Below are 15,692 nucleotides of genomic sequence, written 5' to 3'. Positions count from 1 at the left end.
TGTGTACACACTGCACCATTGTCCCATGTGCTCACCTCATGTTCAGCACAGTTTGTTGAGAGAGGGCTTTCATTGAGTCTTCGGGACAGACAGAGGAAGAAGGGGCCACCGTTATCGCCCTCTACCGACGCCAAGCTGCCAGCCTCCCCCGGTCAGCAGCTCTCCTCCACTGGGAACAGACGCCCCCCAGACTCAGCCCTGGACCTCCCACCTCCTCCTCAGAAGCTACCAGCTATAAGAGAGGGACAGTGGCGGGGGTCCTCCCCTCTCTCCCTTTCCTTATGTATATAATAGAATCCCTTCCTCGCGCGCTCCCTAGCCGACTGCCGGTTCTTTGATCCCCCCCCTAACAACAGCTGACGTCATCGCGAGCACCCACCCCACCACCTCCTCCTCTTCAGCGCTCGCTTGCCGATACACTTCTCGAGTGTGTGTGTACGTGCCCGTACGTGTGCGTGTTCGGTGAGCGCGAGGCAGGGGTTTTTGTCTCGCAGGGGGAAGCGTTCTGTGCTTCAGAGGGCTCGCGCACACCGGAGGAGCAACAACAACAAGCAGCAGCAGCAGCCCAGCAAGAAGAAAGAGATTTGTGTCTGCTGCAGCCTGTTCCTCCAGTCACCTCAGTGATATCTGAACATCGTACCGATACTATCAATTATACACACGTTGAGAATAGTATTAATAGCAGCAGTAGCCGACTATGGAGGACCAGCTGCTGTGCTGCGAGGTGGACTCCATCAGGAGAGCCTACCAAGACGTCAACCTGCTCAACGACCGAGTTCTACACACCATGCTGAAGGCTGAGGAAAACTACCTACCGTCGCCAAACTACTTCAAGTGTGTACAGAAAGAAATTGTACCCAAAATGAGGAAAATAGTTGCTACCTGGATGTTAGAGGTTGGTTTTACTTCACTGCAACTTTCAACTTCATAGCCCGAGTTTTTGCTGGTAACTTGTGTCGCTAGCTTATCTGCTACTTTTAAAACATGCTGAACTGGTGCTGAGGTGAAAGCAGCGAGTCTCCGAGAGGTCCATGACTGTTAATTCACTGTGCATGTTACATAAACGCACTGAGAAGTATGTCCTCATGAGCGCTGGTGCTCGCAGATAGTACAGACCGCACTTAGGCCTACTTTCCACCAGGAATACCTTTTGTTATCGTTAGTCTTAATCTACATTTTCCAGAAGGTTATGAAATGTAATTAGACGGGGGGAATATTCCAAAATAACAGCAATGTACACGTATGCAGTCTGGCCCGTGCCAGTATTACGCGCCATCTTTGTTGTCGTATATGAGAAGGATTTTAAAATCATTAAAAATATATAACATCGGCAACAATGACAGTAACTGGGTTCAATGAGGCAAAAATGCTTAGATATTTTGAGCGGGTTCCATAGTGGCTGCTGCAGATTGTTCCACTGCTATCAAGGGGAAAAGTTTGTTTTGCTTCAGCAGTCACTGCCGTCTGCGAAGGTCGCTCAGAAAAAAGGACATTTTGTCAAAGTGCCAACGTATTAAATGGATTTTAACAGTCGGAATTGATAGATGAGATGTCTTATTACATTAACATGAACTTTTGGATTGAATTATTTGTCGTTATATATTTTGTATTAATTTCTGAAAGTGTGCATCGGAGAGCCGAGGGGAAGTGTCGCCTGCAGCACGTGAATTAGCCCTTGTAATAGAAAATATTTTTCTTTTAATTCATGTGTCACACAATTCGGCACATTTTACTCATATCCGACCAGGCATTCGATACGGATCATTTATATAATAATTATACGCACCCAGATAATTTATAAATATTTATAAATATTTTATGAAAAGATGACGAAGTTGAAATTTTAGAGTGAAACTTGCATCGACGCCACCTTTGTTTCTCCTTCAGAACTGACTGCGGACTAGTTCCTGACTGTTTTCATTACTGAAAAAGTCTTACATCTATCATAGTTTGACTTTATATGTTTGCAGTATGAGTTTGCATTAAATAGCCCACACTGTCTCATGGGGTAAATAAACTTCAACTCGTGTGAATTCGGAAAAGAAAAATGCTAATTTATTTTCGGATGATTGTGGATAAAGCAGATATTGAATTCAAACAGCTGTGCAGAAATAAGACATAGAGCCAATGGGGACAAGGACCTATGCATGTGAATGTGCTGATTTTCTTGAGCAACCTCTAAGTGTTTTTTTCACCTCCCCAGGTCTGCGAGGAACAGAAATGTGAGGAGGAGGTTTTCCCGCTGGCTATGAACTATTTGGACAGATTTCTATCAGTGGAGGCCACCAGGAAAACAAGACTACAGCTGTTGGGAGCTACATGCATGTTTCTAGCGTCCAAGATGAAGGAAACTGTGCCCTTAACGGCGGAGAAACTCTGTATCTACACGGACAACTCGGTCGAGCCCGGAGAGCTGCTGGTAATTGAGTTCTGCACACATGGATGTTGCATAAGACTTACAGTACATGAGCAGCGTGCACTGGAGACCACATGCCCAGAATACAGAGTGTTTGCACTTCATCTGGTTTGTCAGTGTCTCCATGGTCAGAAAATATCAATATTGTATTGAAATGTCATAGATACATTATTTGGTTGAAATACAAAAGTGGGAATGTAAGTTTTGGTGCAGCAGTATCTGAATAGCTGCCTGTGACTTTACCATGGTGACTGGAAGGCCTCTCTGATTTCATGAATGGTCTCAGTGACGGCCAAGAAAACACTGATTCACAGTGACACCTAGTGGCCATTATATTGTATTATATAGAGTTCCAGGCTACTCGCAGTGTGAAACTGAACGTGAACACACTTGTGTTTGCTGAGACATTTTGTTATGTGCAGCTGTTTCAATTGCTGTTTGGGATGCTTAACAACAATAGATTCATTTTCAGATTTACTGTTTACTGATCCTTTAGTAGGTAACAGATATATATATATATATATATATATATATATATATATATATATATGTATATATATATATGTATATATATATATATATATATATATATATATATATATATATATATATATGTATATATATATATATATGTATATATATATATATATATATGTATATATATATATATATATATGTATATATATATATGTATATATATATATATATGTATATATATATATATATATATATGTATATATATATATATATGTATATATATATATATATATATATGTATATATGTGTGTATATATATATATATACATATATGTATATATGTGTGTGTACATGTATATATGTATGTGTATATGTATATATATGTGTGTATATGTGTATATGTTTGTATGTATGTGTATATATATGTGTGTGTGTGTGTGTGTGTATATATATATAGTTTATATAGTAGTTTCAGAGGTAGTTGAGGATACAATAAATCCAAACTTTAGTAAATGGAGGAATTAGATCCATCCATTTTGTATCTACAGTAATATAATCACATAGAAACTTTTGATAAAACTGAAATCTGGTCAGTATTTAATCAGTATTTTGACCACTGCATAGAAAAGAAAGAAAGCTGGACACATTAACTAGGATGGTCTCAAAAAAGTAAAGCTGTAAATATAATAATAATAATAAACTTTATTCATATAGCACCTTTCATAACATGCAGCTAAAAGTGCTATACAAAAAACCCAAATAGACAAATAAACAGAAATGTCAAAAAAACAAAACAACACAAAATATGAATAAGACTATGCCAATGCTTAAAAAGTTTCTTAGATACAAAACCTACAAGAGTATTGGAAATATTTAATTGAAAAACAGTTAAGGTGACAAGAAAATAAGTGGAAATTAATTAAAAGCAATTTATCATAAAAATAAGTTTTAAGCTGTTTTTATGCTACAAGTTAGAGCTGTACTGAAGACCTGATTCAAAGAAAAACTGCAGCAGATGTCACAACATTTAGACTAAAAGTAAGTGGGTCAGTTTGATTGAATGCCTCTGGTCTGGTCTATCCACAGCAGATGGAGCTGCTGGTCCTCAACAAGCTGAAATGGGATCTGGCTTCAGTCACGCCTCACGACTTCATCGAGCACTTCCTGTCCAAGTTGAAGATCTACCCGTCCACCAAGCAGATCCTCAGGAAACATGCCCAGACCTTCGTGGCTCTCTGTGCTACAGGTAGGACATGAGCTTTATATTTGTAGTAAATATACTCACTGAGGGGAACATTTATAAGACAATTATGGCATTTACTTATCATGTAAGCATACATTTTCTTTATTTCAAAATATCCCACATTTTCACTGATTCCCCATTTTAGTATCTTCTGCTATGCCATGTATTTTTCTCATTTGTAAATTTAATATTCCTAGTTTCCTCTTCATTTAGGTGCACTCTATGTTATTTTCTGTAGCAACTTAAAACCTTACTAACAACACAAGATTGATTAAAGTTTCAGAATTTTTCTGGTGATAAAGGCCCTAGCCCCAGTGTAGGATTACTGGATTTTGCTCGCTTGGAACCTGTTTCAGTTTTGTTACTGTGATCATGGCAGCCATGTTCTCATTATTAGTCAATAAATGTTGAAGGGTCAGAGGGGCAGATGTGTAGTATTGTGTGAGGACAGTCGTGTTGTTTTTCTGTAAGAAGGCAGGACTCCTTCAGCTCTAATCACTTTATATTTGTTCAATGTAAACACAGTGGGCATGGATCGTTGTCACACTGTGCTGTAGATGATCTATTTTGTAACACATACTTGTGCTGTCTCCACAGATGTCAACTTCATCGCCAGTCCTCCGTCCATGGTGGCAGCGGGGAGCGTGGTAGCAGCTGTTCAAGGTCTCTACCTGAAGAGCCAAGATGCCTCCTTGTCCTCCCAGAACCTCACCAACTTCCTGTCACAGGTCATTCGTAGTGACCCCGTACGTAAAAACACACGTATTTGAATGTGGAAAAATCCACTGATTGCTCTTGAAATCAGCAGCGTGATGGTGTTTGCTCACTGTAGATTGTGTGTTTGCAGGACTGCTTGCGGTCATGTCAGGAGCAGATAGAGTCTCTGCTGGAGACCAGTCTGCGGAAGGCTCACCAGCACAGTCACACAACAGAAACCAAACGTTTGGACGAGGATGTGGACCTGTCCTGCACCCCGACAGATGTAAGAGACATCAACATCTGAAATGAACGACGGCCGCGTCACGCAATGACCTGATGGTCGAGGGAAAGTTGTCGACAGGGTGTTGATTGGTGGACTGGGGAGGGGGTTCTGAACTCAGCCTCCCCTCCTCCTCCTCTTTCCTGGTGGGCTGCTGTCATGGCCGACATGTCACTCACATGCAGTCCGATACGGTTGCCAAGACGGGACATAGCGCCCCCGTCCCGCAACAAATCCCAAGTCACATTTCCTGCCAGTGTCCCCTCCCATCCTGGGAAAAGAAATAAACACTACAGAAATGTACAAGAGAGAAAAGACACCGAATACTGATGACCTACGTGGGCTGGAGTTGAAGCCACAGACAATGTACTAGATAATTTTTCTCATGCCCTCAAATATTAAACTAGGAATCTTTAAATTACCGCAGACTCACTTGCCTACTAAAACATCCCAAAGTGTCATGTACAGTAGGACCTTGTAGTCTGTCTTCAGGTCTTCATCTGAAAAGTGTGTTTGTTAAAGGGCAGAGGCTCTTTTTCTTTTTCATTTCTCTATTGTTATATCTAATGTTTTAGACTTCCTGTCCAAGCTCCCATGTTTGTCCTGTTGCAGTGCAAACATTTATATAGCCCTGCTTGCGTATGTTTAGACACTTTATCATATATCATTTTAGACTCTATCAATTTAGTCTTATACCTCTTTTCCTATGAGCTTTTTCTGTTTTTAAACCAAGTGTAGTGTGTTTTTATGACCCCTAGTGACTGTGGACTGCTGCTGTTAAGCCTTGGACATACGTGATTCTTTGTTCATTTGTTGACAAATCAATTTACCTTGCTGTAATTTGATGAGATCAAACCGATGCACAGCCAAGCACAGCAATCCAGTCTGTTATGTATCCTTTCTCTGTGTAGATATACCTACACCATTCCAATTTTTTATTTTTTTTTAAAAAGCACTTTTGGTCAGCGCTGCTGGTCGTCTAAAAAAAAAATTCACAGTGATTAAGTTTGTAAAACATGAAAATTGAATGAGGGGTTAAGCAGGAGTCGTCTGGCAGTGGCATCAGGATCAGACCTGGATTGGATTCATCTAATGGGACAAAATAATTGAGCATAATGGCCGAAATCCTTTTGAAAACAGACTGAATGCTGCTTAAGTCTCATAGAGCCAAGGGCTTTCTGTAGCTGCCTTCTAAAAGTCTCAGATTTGAGTTTTATTTCAACAGATGTTTCTCCAGGCAAAGCTGCTCCTCCATTTTAACAAATATTGTTTGTGTGCAGAGCCAAAAGCTGAAGGTCCAGTAAAACTAAAAAAGTATTATTTTTATGTTTAAAATAATACTTTACTTTTATATAGTCAAACATATTGTTCTTTTATAGCTTGCATTTTCTAGTTATCCTTGGCTCCACCTGCTGTTGAACTCTTTCTACCTGCAGAGCAGCCCTGCCGTCCAGAAATATCTGTAAAACTAAAACTCCACTCTGCCTTTGAATCGCCAGGATAACATTTCCTCCTTCACTCCAAGTTCAAATACTGCTCATGGATTCTGAGAGGGAGATGAATCTAACAAGAAAAAAAGGAGTGTTGAGACTATGATTTTGCACAAATCTAAAAGACATGGGCTACATTTCTTGGGGACTTGCCTAAAAAAATGTGGAAAGCAAAGCTGGCAAGAGTACCGAGGGATGAAAAGGTGGCAAAAAGGGTGAAGGCTCAACAGGGAGGGGTGTCTTAATGCTGTAGAGTTGAAGTCAGGGTTCCTACACAGGACAGCAAAGTTGTCTTGACCAGGTTGATGTATGCTTTATGACGATGGAAAGATTAGTATGAGCAGGAGGGCTCTCTTCAAATCCAATTCTGGCAAAAGTATTGAATTTGATGTCAAACTGCATAGGAACCCTGTAAATTAGGTTTCTGATTGTACATTAAGGATAGAGAGTAGGAGGGAAACACTCCTTGTATTCCGCTGCTATAGAGAATTAATCCCAGCTACGTGTTAAAGAGAAAAAAAGAGATGACAAAAGACGTAATGGATTAAAAACGATGCTTTTCTCCTGTTGTTTGCTGCTACATTTTTGGTGTTTTTTATACATATTGTCAATATACTGCCATTTTAGGTTTGAATTTTCTCATAGAAAATTGTTTTATTGACATCCTCATTTGTTGTTTTTAAATGTAGGTTTTATGTGATCTGTTTTTGTTGTTTATAACTACTTAATATGATTTTCCGAACTATTCCAAAAAACAAGGAAAAATGAGACAATGTACAGAAATGCTTTGATCCACAATACCTCATGTGACAGTCAAGATCTATCTCTTATTTTAAATCTTTTTATTTGTTTAGTTTTAATCTATTCTACTTGTTGGTTCAGTGCTTAAACGCTCTGTTCAACCTGCTTGAGACAAAGCATCCGTGATGGAGACAGGCAAGTCCAGGGCATGCTTTGAAACTGGTGCCATAACAGAAAATGGGATATGTATAACTCTGTTGAGTGTGAAGCTGTCTTGTTGAAAGAGACTTTATCCCCCCATAGGCCCATAGTGGCCTTCTCTCCTTTCCCCTTTTTATATTTATAAAAGAAAATAAGCTTTTTGCTCCAATTTTCAAACTGTCAGTGAGTTGATTTGAGTTTGTAAATAGATTCATTGTTGTGCTCAGTAAGCCATAGACTGTTTTTTGTTATAAATCATTCCACACATTTTTGTCTACTTCATGTCAGTTGTCTGCAACATGTGTTGACTACACAATAAAAACATGAATTAGATGAAGTCTGGAGACCTGGCTGTCTGTTCTTGTCCACAGGAGATGATATTTTAATTTAATTAACTCACATTGTGTGTTGTTGATAACTGGCACACAATCTTGGACACTGCCTTTTGGCAGCTTAATTTATTTTTATATGTAGTTTAGTTTTTGCCATTTGCCAGTCATTTCCTTAAACAGCTCTACTGCCGTGTTAAGTGAACATTGCTCACACAGAAGTATAAAGTGAACTTATCCCAAGCTGTAGCCAAAGGTTGATTCAACCTGATTCACATGTTCTCCAGTCCACTGTTGTTTACTTTATGTAAGTCCCACCGTCCTGCTGCTGAATAGGATTCTCACTAGAGCACCAAGAGTGTATTTATTCACAGCTGAAAATAGTCCCCAAAGAATTCAATGAGTGCAATATCAGCAGACTTATTCTTTATCAAATCAAATCAAATCAGCTTTATTTATATAGCACCTTTTATACATATAAAAATGCAGCCCAAAGTGCTTTACATTAAAATAAACAGCTACACTGATCTAGCTGAATGCATTCAATTCAATTCTTTTTACAGTGCCAAATCATAACAACAGTTATCTCAGGACACTTTACAGAGTATGTATAGACCACACTCTATGACTTATTTATGATTTACATAGACCCAATAATTTCCCCTTCAGTGCATAGTGGCAATGAAAACCTTCCCTATAACAGACAGGAACCTGGAACAGACCCAGCTCTGTGGAGGACGGACATCTGTCTGCACCGGTTGGGGAGGAAGAAAATGAGAGATGCAAGCGACCACAAAAGTAACAGTTACTATAATAACCTCTCACGCCTCATTTTGAAATGACACAAACTATATATTAACCTATTTGAATGATCAAAAACACACATGAATACAATTCAGTGCACTCCATGACGGTGTCTTTTTCTGTGACTGCTGTCATCATTTTGCATCTAACTAATTTCACTTCCTGTGTCATCTCTCTGTTCCCTATACCCATGACAAGACCAGAAACAAAGTGCTGTGTAAGGTGTAGTGCTGCGCTGTCATCGTGTTACTTTTTTCTCTCCCATTTCCAACATGAATGATGTTGAAACTGGATTTCCTTAAGTTGTGAGAAGACATTATTTTCCTATAATGCAATAATACAACCAGACCATGTCCATACATGCACTGGAAGAAGCATAGCTCTGTTTTGCCTTTCAACCCTCCACCCAAAAGCAGTTTCACAATGGACGGCAGAAAAACTGAGCTTTTTGAAATTGCTGACTTCTGATTGTCAACAGTTTCAAACATGGACTGGCTTAAGTGTCTTGCTCCTGTCCAATCTGTGCCCTCTTACTCCACTCACCTCACAAACAGCAAAAAAATGCTTTCTATCTGGAAGAATCAAGCCCCACCACAGCGACTTCCTGGTTTATCCAATACAGAAGTGTCAAAAACCGCAGTACTTAGTGTCCAGTAGGAGTAGTTTGCAGAATAGAGCAGTTTCTCATTGACCCCCATGTTAAACAGGCCGATTTCACAGTATAATTAAACCTATTTAAGGACTGTTACCAAAAAATATTCTGTATGTTTAGGTCAGTTTAGATCTCCATGACAACACTGAGGGGGGTGAGTTTTTTTGTACCAGGCTAGTTTTTTATTTTATTGGAGGTCAAAGTTGATGAATTATTAGGGGTGCGACCTCTTGAGTGACAGCTAGCGGCTGACCCTCACTTCTCCTCGGAGGCTAGTTGTCAGGATTAGCATGCTAACTCTGTCATCTGGACCTGGACTCCAGTTATTCGTGTGGTGGTGTTACTATAAGTGACAAGATGGTTGTTATGCTAACTATATAGTCGCACTTGCACAATGACTTGCAATATACCCTCACAGGCCACTTTATTAGGTACACCTGTCCAACTGCTCGGTAACGCAAATTTCAAATCAGCCAATCACATGGCAGCAACTCAATGCATTTAGGCATGTAAACATGGTGAAGAGGATGTGCTGCAGTTCAAAGCAGCATCAGAATGGGGAAGAAAGATGCTTTAAGTGACTTTGAACGTGGCATGGTTTTTGGTGCCAGACGGACTGGTCTGAGTATTTCAGAAATTGCTGATCTACTGGGCTTTTCAAGCACAATCATCTCTAGGGTTTACAGAGAATGGTCCCAAAAAGAGAAAATATCCAGTGAGCGGCTGTTCTGTGGGCGCAAATGCATTGTTGATGCAAGAGGTCAGAGGAGAATGGCCAAACTGGTTCAAGCTGATAGAAAGGCAACAGTAACTCAAGTAACCACTCGTTACAACCGAGGTATGTAGAAGAGCATCACACCGGGTGCCACTCCTGTCAGCTAAGAACAGAAAACTGAGGCTACAATTGGCACGGGCTCACCAAAATTGGACAATAGAAGATTGGAAAAAAGGTTGCCTGATCTGATGGGTCTCAGAATTTGGCGTCAACAACATGAAAGCATGGATCCAACCTGCCTTGTATCAACGGTTGAGGCTGGTGCTGTTGGTGTAATGGTGTGGGGGATATTTTCTTGGCACATTTTGGGCCCATTAGTACCAATTGAGCATGGTCAACGCCACAGCCTATGTGAGTATTGTTGCTGACCATCTCCATCCCTTTATGACCACAGTGTACCCATCCTCTGATGGCTACTTCTAGCAGGATAACGCGCCATGTCATAAAGCACGAGTCATCTCAGACTGGTTTCTTGAACATGACGATGAGTTCACTGTACTCAAATGGCCTCCACAGTCACCAGATCTCAATCCAATAGAGCACCTTTGGGACGTGGTGGAACGGGAGATTCACATCATGGACATGCAGCCGACAAATCTGCAGCAACTGTGTAATGGTGTCATGTCAATATGGACCAAACTCTCTGAGGAATGTTTCCAGCACCTTGTTGAATCTATGCCACAAAGGATTAAAGCAGTTCTGAAGGCAAAAGGGGGTCCAACCACCTAGCCAGGTGTACCCAATAAAGTGGCTGGTGAGTGTAAGTTAGCCTACTCTCGATGGCACAAACACTAGATGCTAATCTGGAGCAGCGGGAGGATTCGGGCCGTGAGTGTCTGTGTTTTACAGTCTATGGGCATGGGACTGTGTTGAATATCAGTTTAAATCATAGATCATAAATGCTGGCTGCCTGCACTTCACTACTGGAGCCTGGGTAATCTCCTGTTTATCTAGTAACGTGTTCTGTACGCCTAGCTTCCCGGGGCGGTGGTGCTAATGTTGCTATTCCAGTATACATCAGCCAGATGGACGTATCTCCCTCCCCACAACGTCAGCTCAATGCCCTTTTTTGGTAAAAGGAAGTGAGGTGGAGTCAAAGTCTGACAAGATGGCGACTCCCAGAGGTGAGTACGATTGGATCAAGTTGAGAGAATGTTTCATAAGTTCCTTTTTGTGAGAAGGCAGAATTAACCCCTAACAGGAGAAAATGACTTTGGCATCCTAATGTTAGCTAACATTTACACAAACATTTGGTCTCGCTTGCTTTTTTCAGCGCTTTTTGTCATCAGGTTGTTTCAGAGCTTGATGAGATAGAACAGGTCAGAAACTGCAGACATCACTTCTTATCAATCAGGAGGTTTGTAAAGTAGCACTGCAGAGAGGTCCGAGGTGCACAAGTATGTAACTGAACAGTTGTTTCTCGGTAAAGCTCGGTCTACCTGCACACATCACTTATCCTCCCACCCTTAAGTGTACTGGCGTAACAATGCGATTTTGCAGAAGTGTGCTTTGCTCAAGTTTGGATGATGATGTGCGAACGTCTCATAAGAAGTAATATTTACAGGCTCACATTACCCTCCACACACATCCAATCAGTTCCACACACAGACAGGTTTACGCCTTTAAGAATTCAGTAGCCTCAGAATCTAAACATACCTTGAGTTTGGGTGCGTTTTCATTATAAAACAGCATTTCAAAACAAAAACGATCTCGGTCAACACAAACGTTTCTGAAAGAATCTGTGTCCACATTAACATGCTTGAAAACACGGATCACGTGACCATTCTCTTACGCTGGTCTTAACAGGAAGCAGATTGTCTAACATTACTCTGCGGTTGAAAATTAATGGTGAAGAATTAGAGGAGATATTTATTATCTTGGAGCGACGATGAGGTGGATTTCTTAATGAAAGTGACTCATGAGTATAAGATGGTAAAGGCGATTGAAAAGAAGGACAGGAAGGGGAGTCGTCGCAAAACAAATATGGTAATAAATTAGAGCGCTACTAGCCATGGCAAAGGGAAAGGACTCAAGAGGGAGGAAATGACCTAAGGGTATGTCAGCCTACCGTCTGTGCAATCGTTTTCAAACGTCTCTGTAGTAGTTTGGACACCAGGCATAAACACAGCAAAAGATATGAGTTTTTGAACAGAAACAGTAGTGTGAATGTATCCGCAGCAAATAGCACACACACACACACACACACACACACACACACACACACACACACACACACACACACACACACACACACACACACACACACACACACACACACACACAAGATGATTTAATGTTCTTTTGTAGATACACTGCTACAAATGCTAATGTTTCAGTTTGTTAATTCTGCTAATTTAAAAGGAGAGAACAAGGAAGTTCTGTCTGAATCTTGAAAGTTATTGTTGGCTAATGATTAACAAGAGTGTGTGTGTGTGCGTGACAGTACTCATTGATTTGTTATGCAAGGAATGTCTTTGATGGGGCTTCAGTGTGGAGGAAAAGGCGTGAAAGTCTAATCCTTTCCCACAGGCCTGCCAGCGCCGGCTCAACCAGCAGCAGACAAAGACCCTCAGCACACACACAACCACACTGACATACAGCAGCCTGCTGTACGTGTTACACCATGCTTTCACTTTTTTCTATCCATGTGCCAGTCTTTGTCTATTGATTTTCACTTGATATAGCGCGCGCACACACGCACAGACCTAATTCAAGTACTTTGTAGTAACTAAACACATTTTTTAATGTATGTGAATCTAGTGTATCAATAGTATATTTGTATTTTTGTGATAGTGACTGATTTGTGGAGATGCTGAGCTCCAGTGTATCCAGATGACCTAAACCACTTTATATGGAGGTAATACTGACAGTGTTATTGCACAGGAAAATTGTTAGTGTACACAACTATGGTGAGTACCTAGGGATAAAGTTGAACCAGAGAATACATATAACAACACTGTTCCTTTAGTGATTGGTCCAAAACAGCACACACACTAAGGTCGCACTCACACTGTCCATCTGTAGCGTGCCCAAACAGGTTTTACGGGTAAAGCCTAGTTCGTTTGACAAGTGTGAGTGCAACCGTACCGCGTCTAGCTGCAGCCAGCTTGCCGGCCACGGACCGTTTGGGAGAGATGAGCTTTTGTAAAGCACGTCTGCACATGTACAAGCACGAGCGTGCGCATGTGTACGAGCACGAGCACGAGGCCTACGGCTGATGGCATTTTATGTGCGCCTGTTCAGACATAGGAAGAAAAAAAAAGAAAAGAGGGACCATGCGCAGACATTTAAAACAATGGCGGCGAAAGGTTCACGTTGGTGTGATGCGGAGGTGGAGTGTTTACTGCAGATTTGGTCGGATAAAAATGTTCACAAACAGCCGGACAAGACGCACAAAAACTCTGAGGTCTATGGAAAGATCGCTTTGTTTAAAAATCTTTCCAGAGTTTTTGTCTTGTCCGACTGTTTTTGAATATTTTCATCCGACCAAATCTGCAGTAAACACTCCACCTCCGCATCACACCAACATGAACCTTTCACCGCCATTGTTGTTGTTAAATGTCCACGCATGGTCCGTCTAGTTTTTTTTTTTATGTCTGAACAGGCGCACATAAAATGACGTCAGAGCCGGCGTAGCCCTCATGCTCGTACACGTGGGCACGCTCGTGCTCGTACATGTGCAAACATGCATCTTTTAACACAATTTGATCCCCCACACCACCACCACTACCATACCTTACAGATAAATGAATAAAGGACAAAAACAGGAGGATAGAAATGATAGAAAATGACTCACAACATACAATGTAAAAATAAAAGCCTCCAAAGTTTTACAAGGAAGCAAATTCTAATTATACAGTTCTCTTCAAAGCTGTGAAAAATAATAAAAGCAAATTATTATAGAATCATATATAATATATATACGATCAGAATAAATCAAATAAATAACTTTGCAACATGCACATATATGAAACAACACCAACAACAACATCATGGTGTGAGTTCATCATGGTTAATTAGACCCCAGAGGGGTCTGCATCTATATTTATCTGCATGCATCTTTAAAAATCCAAAATTTAAAGTTTGGTGATTGTCTGACCTGGAACAGTGTGTGTGTCACAGCCTGATGTCTCTTCTTCACCACTGTTGTTAAAACACATCAATGAGGCACACTGCTGAGCTCCTTCATCACCACGAAAACACACACACACACACACACAAACACACATACATTCACCACAGCACCTCTCAATATACAGTTTCATGTCATGAAACTGTATATTGAGATGTCTTTATAGATAGATATATATATCTTCAGTAGGAACAAGTGGGCATAGAGCTGAGAGCCACAGACATTGTTTTATTTTTTTCATAGGATTTGTTGACAATAAAAAAACATAAACTTACCAGACTGGTCCTTAAAGGGTTGTCCATTTTTCAGTTAGCTTTGGATTGTGATTAGTTTGTATTGTCTGTAACAGCTGTTAAAATACAGAACAGGGACAACTCTTCATAATAATCATCAAGTTCCCTAATTATGGAAGTTTAGTTAACTCCAAACATTGGCTGCCTGAGATGCAGTAGAAAGCTCTGGAAGAAGCTAGTAAGTAGAGTTTGAGATAAGATTTTTCACATCTTAATAGAATTTCTCTATCCATACTGTACAACATACAATAATAATTATGTGCCAAACCGTGTAAATATGATCTGAATGTTGTTCCAGCTGGATGAAGGCAGCGCTAAGTTCTATCTAAACCAGAGATCTTCATCAGGTGAGCAAGTGAGCAAAATTAGAGAACACTTTCAGATCCCTCCCAGTTATTGGTGTTAATCTGGCACCTGTTGACAATTGACTTCATTGTTGGACACACCCTATTTATCTGCAGCTCTCCTGGTTACTTTGGAAGATGGCGAGCTGCTCTAAGGTGTCTGAAACCCTGAGACAGCAGGTTGTCGAGATGAAGGCCAAAGGGATGACCCTCTCAGCTATCAGAGAGAGGTTGGGTGTTCACACTGTGATTTCAAGAAGATTGAAACTTTACAAGGACACAGATTCACTAAAGTTCCTCAAAAAGGCCGGTCGTCCACGTAAAACAAGTGCACGAGAGGACAGGATTATGAAAAGACTCTCAATGGGGAATCGGTTCAATACTGCAGCTGGAGTTGGTTTCCAGTTCAGTGCTGAAAATGGCAAGGATCTGTCTCTGCACACAGTGTCTCGCTGTTTAAGACTTTTTGGACTGAAAGCCACTCTGCAGTGACCATGGTCATGGTCCCTGTAAGTGAAACAGTTAGATGTCATGACTTATTACAAACATTATCTGATGTCTTCTACTATAAAGATGACCCGACATTGAAAGAAGACTTTATAAATCAGGCAGTGATGCTTGCATCCTTTTTTATGTTTTATCTGGCTCATCGGTCTAGGGGTGTGATTCTCGCTCTGGGTGAGAGAGGTCCTGGGTTCAGATCCTGGACGAGCCCCCGATGCAAAACTTTAATACACTCCATCAAGTGTTTAGCATGTACAAAACAGCGCATGATGAAAGTACTTGTATTTGCTGCTTTTTCCCGAAATACATTTG

General features: G+C 40.7%; 1 protein-coding gene across 1 annotated transcript; it reads left to right on the top strand.

Annotated features, from left to right (window-relative positions):
* Nucleotides 1-550: 550 nt before the first annotated feature.
* ccnd1 (cyclin D1) lies at nt 551-7,790 on the top strand. The gene is made up of 5 exons (XM_083917567.1): nt 551-895; nt 2,204-2,419; nt 3,980-4,139; nt 4,734-4,882; nt 4,984-7,790. The coding sequence occupies exons 1-5, from the start codon at nt 698-700 to the stop codon at nt 5,137-5,139; spliced, it is 879 nt and encodes a 292-aa protein (XP_083773693.1). The 5' UTR covers nt 551-697; the 3' UTR covers nt 5,140-7,790.
* The last annotated feature ends 7,902 nt before the right edge of the window (nt 7,791-15,692 follow it).

The sequence above is a fragment of the Echiichthys vipera genome (genome assembly GCF_963691815.1).
Source record: "Echiichthys vipera genome assembly, chromosome: 1".
NCBI lineage: Eukaryota > Metazoa > Chordata > Actinopteri > Perciformes > Trachinidae > Echiichthys > Echiichthys vipera.
This window is presented reverse-complemented; position numbering and strand designations above follow the sequence as displayed.